The 22,988-nt window shown below is 41.4% G+C and overlaps 1 protein-coding gene across 6 annotated transcripts in view; it reads left to right on the forward strand.

Annotated features, from left to right (window-relative positions):
• The window catches only part of fstl5 (follistatin-like 5), a 661,980-nt gene that overhangs the window by 248,677 nt on the left and 390,315 nt on the right, over positions 1–22,988 (forward strand). For all 6 annotated transcript variants that reach the window (XM_034182069.1, XM_034182072.1, XM_034182073.1 and 3 more), the window contains exon 4: positions 17,991–18,239. In XM_034182069.1, the coding sequence (XP_034037960.1) occupies positions 17,991–18,239 (249 nt within the window). The remainder of the gene's footprint in view (positions 1–17,990; positions 18,240–22,988) is intronic.

Genomic DNA, 22,988 nt, shown 5'->3' on the forward strand with positions numbered 1-22,988 from the left:
GTGTATGAATTGAGTATGTATGGAGTATGTAAGGCGGATGTCATCCGCATCCAGATTTTTGAGCTACTCAAAAATCCTGGCTGCGGACATGTGTGCCTCTGCGGATGATCACGGGCATGTTCGGACGACGGCCGACGCATACAGGCATGTTACACGGATATTGCGGATGTTTGGTGAATATGGGCCAATTTTGTGCGCAATCCATACGCAAATCCTCCTAAACGCCAGTGGGACAGGGCCCTTACATTTTGTTGTGGCTTTTTGTTCTGTTTTTGGGTGTGTTGTGTCGATTTGAAGCAGATTTGTATTCTAGGATATATTTTTTGTATTCTCTGCATCTGCAAGTATTTTCTCAATTTACAAGACATCATTTGAGGCCAGTGCCTGCTGGATTGATGCTGATGTTGCATTTGTAAGTACGCTCTGCATTTGCTGTTGTTGTCTTAATTTATAAATGTGTCATTTTTTTGTCCACTGTACTTTTTGAAGGATGCATGGTTTTGCATGGTCCTGATTTATAGATGTGTATAAATTAAACAACAGACTGTGCTCATGTGAGCACAGGTTACTGCTGTTAACTCAAAATGTCACGGCCTTAATGAGCCATTTGCTTCTGATGGCCTCTGCTCGGCTTCACTCAATCCAGCGATGTTGTCCAACAGCCACAGCGCTGCTCCTTTATTGTGAGTCATGATCACATCTCTGGCATTTCATGAAAATGTGATGTCTTTATTAAATATTCATTACAAAAGTACTTGTCACCTGTCAGCTGCAGGTCCAGAGCAGCGAATCTCACAACCATGACCGTGACAACACTTTAATACCAACTTACTTGATCCTTTTATCTAATGTTTTAATTGCTGTAAACTATTGTCTGCTGTAATGTTGTGGCACAGTTTTCATCATGACAAGTCAGTGTGTAGCAATGCTGTCAAAGGTTACAAAATATTCTACAGTAAAAGATGCAGAGGGAACCTTGGCAAGTAGAATAAATAGCAATAAATAAATAATAAATAGCAATAAATAAGAATAAATAGCAATAAATAAATAAAGAACAATAATAAGAAATTAACACCAATCATGGTAATAAATCCTACATACTGTAGCTTGGGCTCATTTCCACTGCAAATTCAACCACAGATCACAGTTTAAAAAAATAATAAAGTCAAGCATTGACGTAAAGCTTCTGCAAGGTGCAGAAATTGTAACTGCATCAATTCTATTTAAAAATTTGTCTTTATTTCTGGACAATGTTTTTTACTTGCAGCTTCTGCAGTGCAGTAGAATTGTTTTTGAACCCAAGTGTCCAGCTTGCGCCACACTTGGTGGATTAGCCTAGAGCAAAATGATGAAATTTATTAGAAAGAAAAAAAAAAGCTGAAAATTAAAGTCACATATCTAGGTAAACATTTTGGCCCGTACTTTCTGTAGTGTTTTGATATATAAACTAGGTATTTTTAGGAATTGGTTGAAGATACACCTGTGGTTACCATTAAACAGTAATATAAAGTCACAAATGTTCTTTCTTTTGGCCACATAACATTTGACCTTGTGTGACCTTTAAAGGTCAAACTCAAGGGCATACCTGTTTAAGTAAAACAGCCTTAAAACCTACTTCAAAATAAAGGTATTGGTGGTTCAATATTCGACAGAATTTATGAATTTATAAATGTTTTTGCCACGCAGAACTGTCTTATGATGTCACTGAAACATGAAGAAATAATTTGCATGAAATGTTAGCAAACGTAAGATGCTCTCTGAGTGCCTCATCTAGGTATTTATCAAAAAACAAAACAAACACAACATCAACAACAAAAACAGAATGATGATACAGACCCTGCGATCTTACACACCACAATATAAATGTACAAGTAAATACTGTATACTGTTATGGTGTTTTTGACTATGTATGACTTCATCATATGACTTCTGTGTGACATCATTATGAAGTCATTCATACCAGTCAATAACAAGATTCAGATACAGATTCTTTATTGTCATTGTAACCAGTACAACGAAAGGTAAGGTGCAAGGCTTTCAGTGCAAATATAAAATTGAGTAAACCATGCACAGACTTGAAAGGTCTGGAGAAAAAAAGGAAAATAAACATAAAATGTTACAGAATGAAAGAGGTATGTCCAGAGTGCAAATTAAAAAAGAAAAACATAGGATAATAACGTAGTAGCATTAAAAAAAAGACTGCAGGGGAGGTGATCTGTAAGGGCCTTTGGGTAAAATCCTTAATCCCCTAGTTGCTCCCGGTGTGTAGTGAGTACCTTGTATGGCAGCACCCTCACATCGTGGTGAATGTGAGGCATTATTTATAAAGTGCTTTTAGCATCTGATGCAGATGGAAAAGCGCTATATTAATGCAGTCCATTTACTGCATATAAAAAAGAGCAAAGTATGTATACAACTGTGGGTATTGCAGTGGCAGTGGATATTGCACATTATTATCACTTTACCGGGGCGTTTCCAGGCTGGCAGCGTAGATTTACGTCGATGCTACCTGGCTATACCTGCCCGTTGTGCGTAAAGAAATTATGCCATAGCGCGCAACTGTCCGCAGAGGAAAAGATGAAAGGCGAGAAGTGTGCGTTGGTCCCAATATGGATATTCTGGATGATTTTCTCATGGATAGTATGACAATGAACAGCAGCTGCAGCCAGCTTGATAAAGCACGCACTGGCGAATTTGGAGAGTAGCGCGCGCCTGGCTATACCAGCCGCTGTGCGTAAACAAATGATGTCATAGCGCGCGCAGCCCAACAACTGTCCACAGAGGGAAACATAAAAAGGCGAGAAGTGTGTGTTGGTCCCAATATGGATATTCCGGATGATTTTCTCATGAATAGTACGACAATGAACAGCAGCCAGCTTGATGAGAACACACTGCCGAATTTGGAGAGCAGCGCATGCCAGCCAACACGAAAAAAGTTAAAGTGAGCCAACTTTTGATGTAGACGTTATGTGTTGTGTATCTCAGTAAAGTGATAATAATGCAAATAACATGCTGTTGTTGTGCGGTATGCATTTTCTGAGTCCCTCCATCCATGCCGTCACCCTCAATGACAGCTGTCATTTTGGTTGACTGGGCAGGACGTTGGGCCTCTGAAAATGCATACCGCCCTCCAAAAGCATGTTATTGTATTATTATTAGCACTTTACTGAGGCGTTGCTAGGCCGGTATCGTAGATTTATATCCGCCCGCTGTGCGCAAACAAATGACGTCATAGCGCGCAGCCCAAGATCTGTCCACAGAGGGGGAAAAAAAAACTAAAAAGGGAGAAGTGTGTGTTGGTCCCAATATGGATATTCTGGATGATTTTCTCATGAATAGTACGACAACAGCAGCCATGAGCAGGCAGCTTGATGAGGACGCACTGCCGAATTTGGAGAGCAGCGCGCACCAGCCCGACACGACAAAAGTTAAAGTGAACCAACTTTTTATGTACGTGTTACGTGTTGTGTGTCTCAGTAAAAAGTGATAATAATGCAAATAACATGCTGTTGTCATGCGGTATGCGTTTTCTGAGTCCCTCCGTCCACGCCCAATCGCCCGTAATGACAGAATATCTGTCATTTTGGGTGACTGGGCAGGACGTCGGGCCTCTGAAAATGCATACCGCATGACAACAGCATGTTATTGTATTATTATACAAATAGTGAATGTTTGTGAGTTTAATGGTATGAATATTTCATGAGGTGAAAGATGAAATGTTCCATTCAGCTAGGTGAAGCCTAGTTGAATGGTATGTTCCAGCTTTCACCGAATTAAATATTTGTTCCAGTGAAAGAATGAATTAATTCATTCATTATTTGTTTTAGATAAAGGCTAAAATAGATCCTTGTCATTTGTTATTTTATTAATTTTTAAATTTAGCTTCTGGAAGTTCTCCTCTCTCCACAGAGGAATGCTAGAGCTCTGACAGTGACCATTGACTTCTTGGTCACCTCCCCGACTAAGGCGCTGGTGGATCCAAACTTCTTCCATTTATGGATGATGGAGGCCACTGTGCTCATTGGGACCTTCAAAGCAGCAGAAATGTTTCTGTACCCTTCATCAGATTTGTGCCTCAAGACAATCCTGTCTCAGAGGTCTACAAGCAATTCCTTTGACTTCATACTTGGTTTATGCTCTGACATGCACTGTCATCTGTGGGATCTTATATGTAGACAGGTGTGTCTTTCCAGATCATGTCCAATCAACTGAATTTACCCCAGGTGGACTCCAATTAAGCGGTAGAAACATCTCAGCTCTAGGAAAAGTCCTTCTGGATCTGAACGTCTTCCATCTATGTTTTTATTTAGTGAAGCAATCAAACAAACTGATTCTTCAACACCAAATCTGGATTTTTTTTAATCAGATTTGCGTGTGTGTGTGTTTTATTGTAAGGGTGTTCTTTTTGGGGGGTGGGGAGTGCACTGTAGAATCTACCATAAACTCTGAACATGAAACATCTTTTTACTGTCTGATGGCATCGCCTGAAAACTGACCATGTGTTGTATGTCTAAGATGAAAAACAAATTGCCTGCTTCATGGTCTCTCCACAACACCGGGAGCTTATGTTGTTATGTTTGTGTAAGTTAATATATCCGCTGCTGCTAGAAGCCAGATTCATCACAGATCCTCAGTAATGCAGTGAAACCCCTCTCTCTAGTCAATATTTATTGGTCGATAGTGCAACAGCATGCACTGTGAGAGTGAAGTCGGCAGATTCCAATCTGTGTCCTCCTCAGTTAGTCTTCATCATTTTAAAAAGTGCCATTAGAGAGCTCCTTGCATGCAGCGGATCCAGATAGTTATTGAAACTCCTCAAATGTGTTCCTCCTCCTCAAGAAAATTAATGTTTGCTGGAGTGACAAACATCACAGAGAGTTGGAGAGCACTGAACATAAATCACATGACTGAAGCTACCTGCATGTTTTGTTCATGTCACTTTGTGCCCCACATGGGGTTTGTATGTGGAAATGGATGATTTTTACCTCACTGGGCAGCTTGCAGTTTTCAGACTTGAAATGCTCATTTGCATCAGGCTTCTTTTGAATGCACCACTTTGGATACACTGTGGATGAGAGTTGTGAAATGTCTTCTTAACTAGACAATCATGACTGCTGCGTTAAAACTTTATTTTACAGTTGTTATGACGAGTACTTAGAAATACTAAGAAATTAATCACCGATGTGTTCATTTATTGTAATGGGGCGATGAACAGTGATTTTGTGAAGCAGCTGCCACCTGGCCATGCTTGGAGCAGCCGAGACCTCCTCAGCATTCTGCAGAACTCTGGAACGTTGTCCATGATGTGTGTCTGTGTAACCAGGCATGCAAACCCTTCTTGATATCTAAGATTAAATTTGTGTGTGCATGTTGGCAAACATAAGATGCTTCTGAGCCTTCAGTTGGTTCAGAATGCTGCAGCTAGAGTACTGACGGGGACTAGCAGGAGAGAGCATATCTCACCCGTGTTGGCCTCCCTTCATTGGCTTCCTGTTAATGCTAGAATAGAATTTAAAATTCTTCTTCTTACTTATAAGGTTTTGAATAATCAGGTCCCATCTTATCTTAGGGACCTCGTAGTACCATATTACCCCATTAGAGCGCTTCGCTCTCAGACTGCGGGCTTACTTGTAGTTCCTAGGGTTTGTAAGAGTAGAATGGGAGGCAGAGCCTTCAGCTTTCAGGCTCCTCTCCTGTGGAACCAGCTCCCAATTCAGATCAGGGAGACAGATACCCTCTCTACTTTTAAGATTAGGCTTAAAACTTTCCTTTTCGCTAAGGCTTATAGTTAGGGCTGGATCGGGTGACCCTGGACCATCCCTTGGTTATGTTGCTTTAGACGTAGACTGTGGGGGGGTTCCCATGATGCACTGTTTCTTTCTCTTTTTGCTCCGTATGCATCACTCTGCATTTAATCATTAGTGATTGATCTCTTTTTCCTGGTTCTTTCCCTCAGCCCCAACCAGTCTCAGCAGAAGACTGCCCCTCCCTGAGCCTGGTTCTGCTGGAGGTTTCTTCCTGTTAAAAGGGAGTTTTTCCTTCCCACTGTGGCCAAGTGCTTGCTCATAGGGGGTCGTTTTGACCGTTGGGGTTTTTCATGATTGTTGTATGGCCTTGCCTTGCAATGTGGAGCGCCTTGGGGCAACTGTTTGTTGTGATTTGGCGCTATATAAGAAACAAGTTGATTGATTGAGTTGATGTGCTTCAGTGTGCACACGGCTTACACTTACATGTCCATTTAATGCAAGTCTTCTTCCATCAGGATGGTGGCTCTGCATCATGATATCAGTTAGCCACCATTGTTGGACAATAGAATCATCCCACATAAGGATTCCAGTGTTTTAAATAAAAATTGTGAAGAGATACATGAAGAACTGCGAGGTGCAGTTGTACAGTTGTTCATGTCTCCTCTACATAAATAGAATGTCCCTTTGGTAAAAGTGTTGTGTACTGGGTAAAAAAAAATCTAGCCTGTGCTGTCCGTTTTTGGGATGAAGGTTTGGTGTGTGTTCTTAGAGTTCAGGAAAAGTCAGCTGTTATAGAGCCCTTTCATTCATCCTTTTATGCACCTCTGTATTGATATTTGTGCAATTATTGTTGTTGGTGTTTTACATTGCTATGGTGGCCAGTATGGATGGTCATCCAACTAAGGCAACCTGTGTTGTGATTTGGCACTATAGAAATAAATGTAGTTGTTATTAATCTGTCAGTGGTCCTCCAAGATCCCTTATTCAGAGCATTTTATACCTCCTTTTGGTGGATTGATGGAGGTACAATTTTCCATGCAAGTTGAGAATCTTGCCCTTTAGTTTAAGGCAGAGTGGTGTTTGATGTAAGTGTGTGTGTGTTTTTTTTTTTTTTGGGGGGGGGGGGGGGCATTTTTCCAGTTTTATTGAGTTGTTGTTGTTGTTGTTGCCTGAAGTGAAATAATTATAACTGATCATGCACCAAAATGCATGCAAAGATTTTTCTCCTTTTCTGAGTTCCAAGCAACTGTCTGGGTTCTACAAAATCCTCCTGCCAGAGGAAATGATTTGAATGTAATTTGTAGGAGCCACAGTTACACTGCTGTGTAGACTGAGCCTACTTTTAAATTTTTGAAAGGATAATAATGCAGTTAGACAAATTAAAGCTGCCTCATGTTATCAAATGAAAAAAATAATCTATCGGGAAGTGGAATCAAATCCAGGGTAAGGATAATTTTCGAGATGAAAGCTTTGCGTTTTCATAGGTTTTTGTACAGGCCAGAAAACATCAAAACAAGCTGACAGATACATGGTTGGCACCATGCTTTTCAAGTTGTTATGGTTGGCATGCTAACCAACAGTTGCATATCCAGCAGACACAGAGCAACATTATAATCGCATTGGAGTTGTGTTTCTTGCCACTGGACAAATGTTGCTCCAATCAATTTTCACTCTCCTTTAAACTTCGGTTTGGGTCTTCGGCTTGCTAGTTCCTCGATATTCAAGGGTCACACCGAGGGATTTTGAAGGGAGCGGGAGGAGAGCGCCTCAAATGCAACCATATAGTAGACGTAAAGGCTGTGGAGAAAACAAATAGTGACTGGGAGGAGGATAAAAAAATCAACATGTAGCTGCACTGTTGAAAATTCTCTGTGATTAAGGAGCAGCCATTTCCCATTACGGACTCATGATTCAATATTAATATTAGAAATGTTTATTAATGCAGGTTCAAAATGAGGTTTTGGGCATTAATAAATAACACTTTTGCAGCAACAGACAACTTTAGTCACAGTTGGACGCTTCTTTGCAGATGTTCTGATTCAGGCCGGCACAGTTTTCCTGGAACATTCGACATCCTGATCCCCAAACGGTTCCATCACGCTGTTTTGGGCTCATCTCTTCTCTACTAGACTATACATGTCTCCGTATATTTATACACCAAGGTTAAATCTGTGTCTTCAGTGATCATCAAGCAGCAGGGTTGGAGGTTATTTGTTTGTGCCTGTCTGTCCGTTTCCCATGACTCAAAAATAAGATGAGTTTTGTGATTCTAAGGTTTTTTAGAGCAATGTTCTTTGGGTCAGAGAAAAGATTCATTAAATTTTAAGACAGACCTAGATCTGATTCACTCACTTTTATGTCAGTTCCTTTTATCTGTGCTGTGCAGACTGGGGGGCAGATTCTGTGGTTCTTTTCCAGTGAATAGTGGTGTTTGTCGGGGGGGGGGGGGGGGGGTGTTCCACCTCCTACCCTGTTTCATTCTTGCATGAACTGGGGATTGGGTAGAGTTGTGGAAACCAGCACCTCAGGTGCCATTGTTGCTAAGGAAAATTTGACTGACCTTGACTTTATGGATGTTAGATCTTTGTGGAATTAATGGATACCCTGAGAAGTGACTGGGTTTATGATTGTTGTGGACTAAGACTAAGATCCAGGCTTTGAATGACTTCCTGAACTTGGCCATCAGAAGTGCATTTGTGTCTGTGATGAAAGTGTCAAAATTGTAAAGACATTCACTTATCTCAGCAATGACAGTCTCTAGGTTTTAGACATTTTAGATCAAAAGACACCAACAAAGAATGTATGAAGTCACCAGAGAGGTGTTTGATGATGCCCATACATTTGCAGAAGGGCGAATGTCCAGTCTTTAGGGTCCTGGTGCTTTCTTGTGAGACTTGGACACTCCCCAGTGACCTAAGGAGATGACCAGATGTCCCTGGTGCTAGGTCTCATGGTTTAGGTTTTGATAACATCTCTGGTGTCGTTGCACTGCTCTCTGAGGTATTGTTTCTTTCTTGTGATCGTTAGGATATGTTTTATTGAATTCTCACCATTTACCAGTTTTCCTCATGAATTCTCCTCTGTGATGCTTTAAGTGGAGAATGACTGGACTCTGTTTGTTCCATTGACTTTCTTTCCTTTCCATGGGCACTTGGGCTACACGTTTATATATGCACACTCATTTCCAGGTTGGACTAAGTCATGCACATTAGTCAGTCACAGCCTTTACTCCAGTGCCAGATTGTCTATCTGCTATGTCTGCTTTTTTGTGTTGTTATTTCCTGTTTGATTTCAAGTTGCTGACCCATGTTGCCTCCTTGTGATTCTCATTCTTTGGACAATTTGCCTGTTATGTTTGGTGACTTATGTTTCACCCTTTGCATGCTCATCTTGTTAACCCGATTGCTGTTTCCCACATGGATGCTGTTGCCACATGGTCTGCCTTACTGTTATGCTTTAAGCTGCAGCCTGTCTCATCAATCAACCCACCCACCTGTTCCCACATGGACACTTTTGTTGAACAAACTGCTGTAAAGAAGTGTGTTGAGTGTTACGGTTTAATTTGCTGCAAATGCATCCACTGACTTTTTTTTACCACCTGCATATATACTCTGGGGTCTTCAATTGTGCCTAAACAATTACATTAAGCCTCTTTGGAGAAACTGCTTTGTAACACTGATGACTTGTATGAATGATTTGTACTATAAAACACACAGACCGGACTTTAAAACCATGAGTCTGCAAGAGTTTCATCAAAGTCACTGAAGGAGTTTCTACTTTTCATCCCGTTAAAAAATATATAGTTTGCAATTTCTAAAATGGCATCAGATGACCACATAAATACCTGTTAAACCTCAATTAAACAATAACAAACCTTTAAATCTTCCTATATTGTCATGCGGCGGTAAGATTGGTGTTCTGGCTCCTAACAGTTAGTGCAAAATTTGCATCACTTTAATCTAATGGCATTCTGAGGATTCACAGAGATTCACCCAATAATGCAATTATGAATATATTCACTGGCATAATCTCTTGTCATGTTCAATTTTGGTGAATTTTTACATGCAAATTGGAAGAAGTGCCTCACAAGCTATCTTGATATTTCTGAATTTTGAGGTGATGGGCCTAAACACTAGCAGCAGATGTCATAATAGCTTGCCACAAAACATTACATTCATTCATTCATTTACTATACCCACTTACTTCAATCAAGCGTCACAGGATTCTGTAGCCTATCTCAGCAGTCATAGGGCATGAGGCAGGGTACACCCTGGACAGAATGCCAGTCTATCACAGGGCAAAACATCACATTATCCAATTTTATTTTGAAAAATCTGAAGTATAAAGTGTTTACAAAATGGTACAGCTTCTAGTCCTTCCCACACCACTACCCAACACAAACAAGACTTATCAATTCTGAGATCGGTAATCACGTTAGTCACTTGTTGTTCTTGTTTTGTATCAGGGTGATTTTGAGAGGTGCCCACTTCTCCTCCACCTTGTTAGAACTCTTCCAAAAGGCAATCTAACTGTGAGCACACAACTATTAGAAAGCCAATATATTTGATATGGTTCATGTATTACCGTACCGACAAATCACCAGCCTGTCAAGGCTTGTTAGTGTTCAACTTGAAATCACGTACCACAACAGAGCATTCTACACAGAGGAAATCTCACTAATTATTTTTTGTATGGAACATTTTGTTCTCGTTAAACATTTTGTATATTCAGTTATACTTGTAGCCATGCAGAACATTACCATTTTTACTGATTTCAAAGGCTCTTCCTGCGTCACAGGGGTCTTTAATATTCTCTTTCTACCTTTCTTCTGCCACTCCACTACTCCTTATCAAGATTTTGCTTGCTTCCTCCAGAGAGGTCAGTGTTCTGGATATTGAACCGCACCCTGAAGTGAATCGCTCGAGGACCAGTTCCTCACATTTGATTTGATTTGTATTTCATGTCACACCCTCACACCTCAACTCTGGAATCACATCATGATTAGGAGAGCCACATTGTGGAAAAAGCATGAGGTGCTGAGTGTTCATCTCCATTAAGGAAAAAAAAAGAAGAATCTGCTTGGATAAGTGATGAAAGATCTTAAAGACAAAGAGATCATCCAGCTGTAAACTTTTAGATATATCCTTGAACAAAACTTTACAACCTTGGAGGTCCTTACTAAAATCCTAGGACATAAATGAGGAGATAAATGTGGGCAATGGTGAACAACTGCAGCACTGGTCAAAATGAGTCATTAAGGGCCTGAGCTGCTAAAGAGCCCAGATAATGAAAAAATATTTTCCCTTTGGGACAGAGATAGTTTTGCAGGTGATTTACAAAGGTTAACTGTGGAATTGATAGTGCCTTGTAATGTGACATCAACATCAGTATGTAAATCAGGATTTGCACATTAATGGCAGTAAGACAAAAAATAATTTCAGTTAGCCTCTTGCAGGTATGGGCCTTGTGCTTCCTTATGCACAAACTCTGCCACATGACTGAGCAAAAAAAGCCCTCCTATTTCAGACATTTAAATTTTATTCCATCCAAAGTATTGAAGCAAATTGGTGAATAATTACACTGTATTCTGCCAGTGGAATACACACAGACAGCTGTGCATTGTACCACTGTGCACAGCTGTCTGTGCACATAACACACAGTTGTCTGTATGCATTCTCTGAGCACAGTTGTCAGTTGTCTGAGCACAGAGGTCTACAGACAATTCCTTTGACTTCATGCTTGGTTTGTACTTTTGACACTCTAACTGTGGAACCTTTATGTAGAGATGGATGTTCCTTTCCAAATCTTGTTCAGGTAATTGAATTTACCCCAAGTGGACACCAGTTAAGCTGCAGAAACATCTCAAGGATGATCAGTGGTAACAGGATGCACCTGAGCTTAATTTTGAGCTTCATGGCAACGGCCATGAATAATTATGTTATTCATAATTATACATGTGATTTATAGTTTTTAAATTTTTAATAAATTTGCAAAAATCTCAAAAATACTTTTTCACATTGTCATTATGGGGTATTGTGTGTAGGAGTTTGAGGAAATAAATGAATTTCATCCATTTTGGAATAAGGCTGTAACATAAAAAAAACAAACAAACAAGCAAAAACAAATGTGCGGTGCTGTGAATAAATTTTGGATTTACTGTACATATGACTAAAAATTGTAACGTGATTGATTGTTTTTACAAAGAGTGCAGTAGTCAGAGTGGTGAGCTGAATTGTCCTTGGGGGCCTGCAGCCCTGAATGCTTGACGTTGGCAAACTGGTAGTGAGGCTGGGGATGGTGGGTTAGGAAAAAACACAAGAAACTAGAGCACCGCAAACCTCCACCAACACTTGTTTCCATTTCCACAAAGTTTTACCTTGGGGAAAAAAACAAACAAACAAACACAAAAAAAAAACCTCAAGGTCAGAGTCCTGTTAGAAGTGACTTTTCATATGCTAAATTATTTGTGATCAAATGTCAGGAGTATGTATTTAGTTCATGCACTTCAAAGTTTTCAAAGGATCAAAGTTTTTTGTGGTGTTGTCAGGATTTTTCTTCAGTATTTTTGGTTTCTGAATTCTTTTTCAGATAATTTTCACAGACCATTGGTTATCTCTGCTATGCACAATTTGACATTGCTTTTTGGTGCTTGGTTTCTGATTGATAATGGGAACACAGACAAACAGGCATAACATTGAAACCTCCATTCATTTTTGTTGTTGTAGGTAAATCCATAACAGAAAAATGAGAGTGATTGAACCACTTTTGATTGAGATACAATGAAAAATGTACAGAAAATGGGCTTGTCAATATTGAATTCAAATGTCCACAAAATCCACAATCTGGATCAAACTTTGCCAGGCGATAGTTTCAAATATAAAAGTGATTCAGGTATGTTTTTGGTTGATATATAATGTAAAATTTACATTAAATGGGTTTTTCAATGTTATATTTAAATGGCCACACAATGTGTAATCTGGATCTGATCCAGATCAAGCTTTGTCAGTTGACAAAAGATACCATCCTACACAATGCTGTCAAAAATGAAAGAAATTTGACCTCTTTTGACAGAGGAATGAATTTCTGAAAATTCGTTGAATGTTAAAGAAAGGAATTTTTCCAGTTTTCCCCTGACTTTTGACCTATGACCCTGAAAATTGAATCAGTTCTTGCCTATCAGGATATGAATCTTCAGTAAAAATTTTCATAATGATATATGAGAAAGTGTGGGCTCCAGGCTGTTCACAAACAAACAAATAAACAACCAGAAAAACAAACATAATCTCTTCCAAATTCATTGGCAGACGTACAGGCCCGGCGCCAGAAAAAAAAAAATATTAAGGGGGCAATGAGTTTATCACAGGGGGCGGGGTCCCCCCCCAAAAAAGTGCGCACTGGAGGGTACCTGCCTCTGAGCGTGCGTAATGAATTGGGTGCGCTCCTAGAAAGCTTGTGTATTTAGGCTACACCATTGTAAGAGACTGACTGAGTAAGAGTAAAGAGTGATGACAGTATTTTTTAATTATTATTTGAACGTATAGACCCTCGGTCAAGTGACTCCTGCATACCACAAAACCAAACCAACAACTGAGCTGAGAAATGACACGAGACAGCAGATTAAACCCACATACAGCCCTCCATCACAAGTGCAAACACAGTGCAATTGGGCATGACAGTCACACAACGGGTCAAAGATAAACCTTTCATGTAGATATACAGTGGTCCCTCGTTTATCACGAGGGAGTTACGTTCTAAAAATAGCCGCAATAGGCGAAATCCATGAAGTAGACAGTGTTATTTTTTACAATTATTATAGACGTTTTAAGGCTGTAAAACCCCTCACTACACACTTTATACACTTTTCTCAAACAGGCATTAACATTTTCTCACTTTTCTGTCGTGTGTAAACACTCTCTCAAAGTTCAAACCTTAGTAGAAAAATAAGACCAACCTGTTTTCAGGCCCAAACATTTTTTTGAGAAATAAAAATAGAACGTTTTCCTATAAATAATTATGATGGCTTTTAGAACTAACGAATTTAATTTTAACGATCAACCTACGAGGTTGGACACATAAGAAATTATTAATAGTGACTGACCAGTATTTCACAGTTCCTTTGATCACGCCTCTTCGTCCTGGCACTGCGCCACTGTCGCGCCTTTTTCCACTCACACCTCGCTGCAGGTGTCTTTTTCCGAGTGAAGAACACAGTTATGGGTAGTTGTTGGTGCTCTCTTTTCTTCTGGGCGAGAAGATTCTTATAAACAGACACACAGAACACAATGCGCATACTCTCCCTTCGCGGTGCCGCAACAGGTGTCCCGTCATCTCAACAGAACACCGGCCTGCTTGATGAGGACAAAGAGCACAATGCGCTGTAAAAAAAAAAGCATGCAAAATTGGACTAAAAAAATCCGCGAAACTGTGAGGCACTATATTTTCCAGTATTTCTTTTTCTTTCTTTTTTATTTTTATTTTTGATTACTCTCACATCCGAGGGGGCGAGGTTGATGACGTGAGGGGGCGTTGCCCCCAAACGCCCCCTCATGGCGCCGGGTCCGCGGACGTAACAAAGAAAGTTAAATCCAGTCTCAAAAGGTTTGCACAAGCTGTATGATCTGGGTGCTACAAACTAAATGCCAACTGTACCACAGCTGGTAAGTCAATGCACTTGCAAGGAGTGGATGAATGAGCTGGTTTTTAAATTGCAAAACTACAAAACATACGGACATATGGGGGAAGGGAAACACTGCAGAGGATATGAACAGAAAAGGTAAAATCCTAACACTCATGAGTTAACTGAACTTTACATTTATTACACAGATGCACAAGAAACAATGATAACAATGAAAAACTGATCACAAGGATGAAAAACATGATCATTCTTGTCAGTATCCTCATGTTTTCACCGCCACTCTTTGTTTACGTTTTCTGGTGCTTTTATTTTGAAGATCCCTGTCATTTATTTCTGTGGCTTTCTTCGTGTTTACATGCACTCCTATTTCCTTCACTAATCACCTCACTTTTTATTTCAACCATGGTGTTTCCTTACTCTCGTGACAGAACGTCTTGCTCCTTTGAAGTCACTGAACATTTTTTCCCGTCCACCAGTGGTTGGTTGCTCACAGTTGCTACTCAAGTTTTTTTTTTTTTTCCCTTGAGTTTAGCCTTCCACTTTTGGTTTCTCTGTCTCGTATGTCGACCACCTGTGTTCTAATCATCTGCCTGTGTTTTTGGACTGCCTTTCTGGTTTACTCTTCACAGACACTGTTGCCCCATGGGTTCCTTACTCTGTGTGTACCGACTAAAACCATTACACATCATACGATCTTGTCTGTGACAACAGGCCGTTTCATTCGACCTCCAAGAATAGATAAAACTGTACACCCAGAGATGATTTTTCAGTGTGATTAGAAACTGTCTTGACTTGGCAGAAGTGTGCTGATGTTTTAGGGAAATTGCAGTAGTTCATACTTTGCTGATCTACATTCACAGTGATACAGAATTTCCATGGCAGTGTCTCTGCAGAAGAAGTTTCAGAAACAGCATGGCAGCAGACACAGTTGATATTGTTTGATTCAGTTTCAAGACCCCTCCTGGAGCTCGATGTCTTGTTGGTCTTCAAGACGTTTTACCACGCATACAAATAACTTTTTCAGTTTTAAAAGAGCTTTCCTGCAACTCATTGTTGAGTGATATCACTTTCTCCCTCTCCCGCCCAAGTTAGACGAGGGCAAATATCTGTCATTTTGGGTGACGGCATGGATGGAGGTACTCAGAAAATGCATACCGCACGACAAATTCATGTTATTTGCATTATTATCACTTTACTGAGATACACAACACATAACGCGTACATAAAAAGTTGGCTCACTTTAACTTTTGTCGTGTTGGCTGGCGCACGCTGCTCTCCAAATTTGGCAGTGCGTCCTCATCAAGCTGGCTGCTTTGGCTGCTGTTCATTGTCATACTATCCATGAGAAAATCATCTGGAATATCCATATTGGGACCAACACACACTTCTCGCCTTTTTATCTTTTCCTCTGTGGACAGTTCTTTGGCTGCGTGCTATGACGTCATTTGTTTATGCACAGCGGGCAGGTATAGCCTGGTAGCATCAACGTAAATCTACACTATTGGCCTAGCAACACCTTGGTAAAGTGATATTAATGTGGTATAGTTTTCAATATGATTGGAGGATTTTAATATGAGGTCCCCTGTGTAATCCATCATTGACCCCTGCCTGCCTAAAGTTGCCACTCTGGGATAGCCACCCTTCATTTTTGTATAAGCCATAGTATACTGAGACTGGATTATAAGTGTTGTTTAGCCCCTTAAGTGGTACCCAAAGCCTGAGATTAATGCCCTTGTCACACATAGGCAGAATCATGGAGAATGGCGTCAGAATAACGAAACGGTGCACATCCAAAAAGTGTTGGGTTGCAGTTCCAAAATGTTCTGGCAGCCATGTGCAGAAGTCCACACAGTTGGTCAAAATGTAGTCCAACTGGCGGCCCCGAGTGCGATGCACATGTTCAAAACCCTCCGGGCACCATCGAGATGGGACACCTATCCCACGGTGGTCCATTTGCAGTCAGGATCATCATACCACAATTTACACATTCTGATGCCGGCAAAAAGGGATCCGAAACGATTTGAGCACATACAAGGGAACCCCAAGATGGATCTGACACGGCAAAGCCTTCCAGTATGACCTGCATGTGCCACGTATAATAATGTCCACTCCATTACTCCGCCACTGTCTGCATGCCGCTGCAAATCTGAACAGATCCACAATAGACCTTACAGTACAGATATTTCCATTCCTTCCCATGGGTGATGTAAATATGTGAACTATTGTCTCCATCATATCTGTATGTAACACAGGCAGCTGTGCCCCTCCGTGGTGTGCAGTAACGCATCATTGCACACATCAGGCTCGGACCTGAACAGATCAATAAATAAATGATCACCTTCTACGTCTGTAGGAGATATGACATGGAACTGTTGTGCCAGGCCATGACAGCATGAATAAACATGAATCTCACTTCCAACAACAGCCTAGAAGTGTTTCACAGTGTGGACGTGGAGCCAGACCACAGCCTGTGGTTCAAATCCTCTCACCCAGCTGCTGTGTGCTGCAAAAATAAATCCCATGTGATAATCCAACCATCGCAGTGTCCAGAGTTGCATTGTGCTTATGATGTGAGCCAAAACACACACACACAAAATAAATTAAAGTTCTTTGGAAATGTTCTGTCTGATGCATGGGACTGCTTGGCCCACTGCCAGCAAACTTTCAGTGAAGCTGTCCAGGGGTACACACGCACGCGCGTGCACTCCGTGCGTGCTTAGTGGCTCATGCAGCATTATGCATACACACACACATACACACACAGACACACAGCTGAGTGATAATTTCAGCCCCACGTGTGTGCAGGGCGCACGTGTGCGTGAGGGACACAGTGCTCCCTCCCACTCCGGTCCCGTGTTTGCCATCCAGACGTTTGGACATCAGACAGTCTTCAGCGCCTTTTATGGCTGTCTGACTGCAGTCTGTGTCATCTACCTGTTGTCTACATGCACTTTGGATGCCATCATGCAGGAGTGGATGAGGTAATCTGGATGCGTTCTGACACTGCTGACCACGCCTCTTTTCCTCTTGACTGTGTTGGATTATGGCAATATTTGCCATGTTGGGCATGGTTCCTGCACATTCTTGCTATGTGTGATGGGGGCTTTATACTGTCAAAGGATTCAAAAGAATTTTATTGTCATATGCACAAATGAACATGTTCCCTGCACAATGAAATGTGTTGACTGCATTTAACTCATTCTAATTGCCAGTTAGGAGCAGAAGTCGCCTTTAGGCGCCCAGGTGTATATCCTGCCTTAGGTGCTCAGCAGGGCTGAGCAAACCATGACCGGCCTCATGACGACAGACGACACACACATAACACACTACACACAGTACATGAACACATATAAAAAGCACACACAAGGTAAAACTTGGGAAAGAAAAACCTTCATTGCTACTGCATTGAATCATGCAGCAGCAATGCAGGAAAAAACCCATCAGCACAATGAACAATGATCACACACAACAACAGGACGAGAGATGTCATGACCCCAAAGTCACTGTGTACATAAAGCTGTTATGTGTTGGGACTCACTCATATTTTTATCAGTTCAAATTCTGATAGCTTACTGTTTTTTGTTGTTGTTTTTTTTTTCTTCTCCCAGGTTTTATGGACCACAATGGATATCCAGGTCCATGTGAACACAAGTACTGTGGGTTGGGCCATCACTGCGTTGTCGACCACGACTTTGGCCAAGGAGAGTGTAAGTGCTTGGATCATTGTAAACCGCACTACAAGCCAGTATGCGGTTCAGACAGGAAACTGTACCAGAACCACTGTGAGCTTCACCGGACCTCCTGTCTCAGAGGACACAAAATTACCATCGCACACAGTGAGGAGTGCTTCTACAAAGGTAAGAGCTCCTGTGACTTCCTCTGTGTTGTTCTACATGTTGTGTAGCTTACACTGGATTTTGTGTTGTTGTTGATTTTAAGATGTGCTAAAAAATGATTCAGGGTGTGCTCTACTTCTGTGCTTTTTTTCCATGTATTTAAAAATATTTCTGGCACAGTTCTTTAAAAAAAATATGTTTTTTATTTTAACAACCTAGTGGGTTCAGAAACTGGAATGAATGACCTCTATGAAATCCATATATAAGGGATACAGGAATATATACTTGCGTGTTTCATTTTAATATGGGCATGCTAATAGGACAAAAATGCTTGTCTGTGGGCAATGTTGGCTCAAAGTCAGAACCAATGAGCTACTCAGGATGTCATCTAGGTTACTTATGACCTAAAGGAGTAAGGAAGTGAAGGTACTTCAGTAGTGCTTATTTTCAATGTTGCACCGGATATTTAATAAATGAAACACCTGTGAGGTGTGAGACTTTAGAGGGATGAGAAATTACCTTCTGCCATCAGCCAAATGTTGGCTGTTATGTTCGTCTACACCACTAGTCAATTTGGCAGATAACCAGGCATCATTTGAAAGGTTCTTCTCATCTGATGCTGCTTGGCTGCTGGGAAGCCTTTACCCTCAGCTTAAGTGATCATGAAATGCCTTAAAAGAAAAACACACACATATATATATATATATATATATATATATATATATATATATATATATATATATATATATATATATATATATATATATATATATATATATGAGGTCTGCGAGAAAAATAACGTGCCTTTTTATTTTTTCAGAAACTATATGGATTTGAATCACGTGCAATTACATCAGCCAACCTTGAACCCTCGTGCGCATGCGTGAGTTTTTTCACGCCTATCGGTTACGTCATTCGCCTGTGGGCAGGCTTTGAGTGAGGAGTGGTCCACCCCCCTCGTCGGAATTCCTTTGTCTGACTTCTTCCTGAGAGACTGGCGCTTTGCTTTATCAAAATTTTTTCAGAACCTGTGAGGCAGATCGAAGTGGACACCATTCGAGAAATTCAGCTGGTTTTCGGTGAAAATTTTAGTGGCTGATGAGAGATTATGGAGTCTTACTGTTGCTTTAAGGACTTCCCATGGAGCGGGACATCGCGCCGCGCTCTGAGGCGCCGTCGTCAGCCTGTTTCGAGCTGAAAACCTCCAAATTTAAGCCTCTGTTGACCCAGGACATCGTGAGAGAACAGAGAAGTTTCAGAAGAGCTCGGGATCAGCAGTTTATCCGGACATTCCACTGTTAAAGGAGATTTTGTAATGAAAGACGTGCGGATGGATTGGCGCGTCAACACAGGAAAAACACCTCCGTTGGAAGCCTTAAGGACAAGTTGGAACATGTCCAGCTGTTAAACAATTTCTCAGATACTCACTCTACTGAAAGCCATCAAAAGCCGCCTGGTTTTTACAAATGATTATCAACACGGAGGTGTTTTTCCTGTGCCGACGCGCCAATCCGTCCGCACGTCTTTCATTACAAAATCTCCTTTAACAGTGGAATGTCCGGATAAACTGCTGATCCCGACCTCTTCTGAAAGTTCTCTGTTCTCTCACGACGTCCTGGGTCAACAGAGGCTTAAATTTGGAGGTTTTCAGCTCGAAACAGGCTCCGTGGGAAGTCCTTAAAGCGACAGTAAGACTCCATAATCTCTCATCAGCCGTTAAAATTTTCACCGAAAACCTGAATTTCTCGAATGGTGTCCACTTCGATCTGCCTCACAGGTTCTGAAAAAATTTTGATAAAGCAAAGCGCCAGTCTCTCAGGAAGAAGTCAGACAAAGGAATTCCGACGAGGGGGGTGGACCACTCCTCACTCAAAGCCTGCCCACAGGCGAATGACGTAACCGACAGGCGTGAAAAAACTCTTGCATGCCCACGAGAGTTCAAGCTTGTCAGATGTAAACGCACATGATTCAAATCCATATAGTTTTTGAAAAAAATAAAAAGGTCCGATACTTTTCTCACAGACCTCATATATATATATATATATATATATATATATGTGGTGTGTCCATAAAGTAACGGTCCTTTTTATTTTTTTAAAAACTATATGGATTTCATTCATATGTTTTTACGTCAGACATGCTTGAACCCTCGTGCGCATGCGTGAGTTTTTCCACGCCTGTCGGTGACGTCATTCGCCTGTGAGCACGCCTTGTGGAAGGAGTGGTCCCGCCCCCTCCTCGGATTTTCATTGTCTGGAAATGGCGGAATGAAAAGGACTTTTTTTCCATCAGAATTTTTTCAGAAGCTGTTAGAGACTGGCACCTGGAAACCATTCGAAAAAGTTATCTGGCTTTAGGTGAAAATTTTACGGGCTTCACAGAGAATAAGGACTTTAACTACAGCTTTAAGGACCCCTTTAAGGACGGTCGGTGCGCCGCGCTCCGAGCTGCGGTGTCGCGGCACAAACCACTGGATCATTTCTAAGCTGATGGCTCTGTGGATACGAGATCATCGTGTGCTCTTTCTCTGGTTATCACAAGAGCTGGACATCAGCCATTTTACGGCAGATTTCACTTTTAACAAGAGGTTTTGTCATGGAAAGCCGCGCGGAGGCTTCTGCTGTCCAGCTCTCCACACGTTCTCTTATACTCACTCCACTGATAAGCACTGAAAGCCGAGATAGGCATGTCCAAACTTGTCCTCTAACACTCCAAAACGGAGGTGTTCCTTTGTCTCGCTTCATCAGCGAATCGGTCATGACGCGTGAAGCCTCCGTGCGGCTTTCCATGACAAAATCTCTTGTTAAAAGTGAAATCTGCCGTAAAATGGCTGATGTCCAGCTCTTGTGATAACCAGAGAAAGAGCACACGATGATCTCGTATCCACAGAGCCATCAGCTTAGAAATGATCCAGTGGTTTGTGCCGCGACGTCGCAGCTTGGAGCGCGGCACACCGACCGTCCTTAAAGGGGTCCTTAAAGCTGTAGTTCAAGTCCTTATTCTCTGTGAAGCCCGTAAAATTTTCACCTAAAGCCAGATAACTTTTTAGAATGGTTTCCAGGTGCCAGTCTCTAACAGCTTCTGAAAAAATTCTGATGGAAAAAAAAGTCCTTTTCATTCCGCCATTTCCAGACAACGAAAATCCGATGAGGAGGCGGGACCACTCCTTCCACAAGGCGTGCTCACAGGCGAATGACGTCACCGACAGGCGTGGAAAAACTCACGCATGCGCACGAGGGTTCAAGCATGTCTGACGTAAAAACATATGAATGAAATCCATATAGTTTAAAAAAAAAATAAAAAGGACCGTTACTTTATGGACACACCACACACACACACACACACACACACACACACAAACACACACACACATATATATATGTATATATGTATATATATATATATATATATATATATATATATATATATATACAGTGAGGAAAATAAGTATTTGAACACCCTGCAGTTTTGCAAGTTCTCTCACTTAGAAATCATGGAGGGGTCTGAAATTTTCATCTTAGCTGCATGTCCACTGTGAGAGACATAATCTAAAAAAAAAAAAAAAAAAAAAAATCCAGAAATCACAATGTATGATTTTTTAAAATAATTTATTTGTAAGTTACTGCTGCAAATAAGTATTTGAACACCTACCAACCAGCAAGAATTCTGGCTCACACAGTCTTCTTTAAGAAGCCCTCTTATTCTGCACTCTTTACAGGTATTAATTGCACCTGTTTGAACTTGTTACATGTATAAAAGACACCTGTTCACACACTCAATCAATCACACTCCAACCTGTCCACCAAGGTTGTCCTGTCCTGTCCACCAAGACCAAAGAGCTGTCTAAGGACACCAGGGACAAAACTGTAGACCTGCACAAGGCTGGGATGGACTACAGGACAACAGGCAAGCAGCTTGGTAGAATTCAACAACTGTTATGATTATTTATTAGAAAGTGGAAGAAACACAAGATGACTGTCAGTCTCCCTCGGTCTGGTATTCCATGCAAGATCTCACTTTGTGGGGTAAGGATGATTCTGAGAAAGCTCAGAACTACACAGGGGGACCTGGTCAATGACCTGAAGAGAGCTGGGACCACAGTCACAAAGATTACATTAGTAACACATGATGCTGTCATGGTTTAAAATCCTGCAGGGCAGCAAGGTCCCCCTGCTCAAGCCAGCTCATGTCCAGGCCCATTTGAAGTTCACCAGTGACCATCTGGATGATCCAGAGGAGGCATGGGAGAAGGTCATGTGGTCAGATGAGACCAGAATAGAGCTTTTTGGAATCAACTCCACTTACCATGTTTAGAGGATGGGAACAACCCCAAGAAAACCATCCCAACCCTGAAGCATGGGGGTGGAAACATCATACTCTGGGGGTGATCTTCTGCAAAGGGGACAGGACAACTGCACTGTATTGAAGGGAGGATGGATGGGGTCATGTATTGCGAGATTTTGGCAAACAACCTCCTTCCCTCAGTAAAAGCACTGAAGATGGGTCATGGCTGGGTCTTCCAGCATGACAATGACCCCAAGTACACAGCCAGGGCAACTAAGGAGGGGCTCTGTAAGAAGCATTTCAAGGTCCTGGAGTGGCCTGGCCAGTCTCCAGACCTGAACTCAATAGAAAATCTTTGGATGGAGCTGAAACTCCAAACCTGAAAGATTTGGAGAAGATCTGTATGGAGGAATGGGCAAAAATCCCTGCTGCAGTGTGTGCAAACCTGGTGACAAACTACAGGAAACGTTTGACCTCTGTAATTGC

This window comes from Thalassophryne amazonica, chromosome 11, assembly GCF_902500255.1.
Source record: "Thalassophryne amazonica chromosome 11, fThaAma1.1, whole genome shotgun sequence".
Lineage (NCBI taxonomy): Eukaryota > Metazoa > Chordata > Actinopteri > Batrachoidiformes > Batrachoididae > Thalassophryne > Thalassophryne amazonica.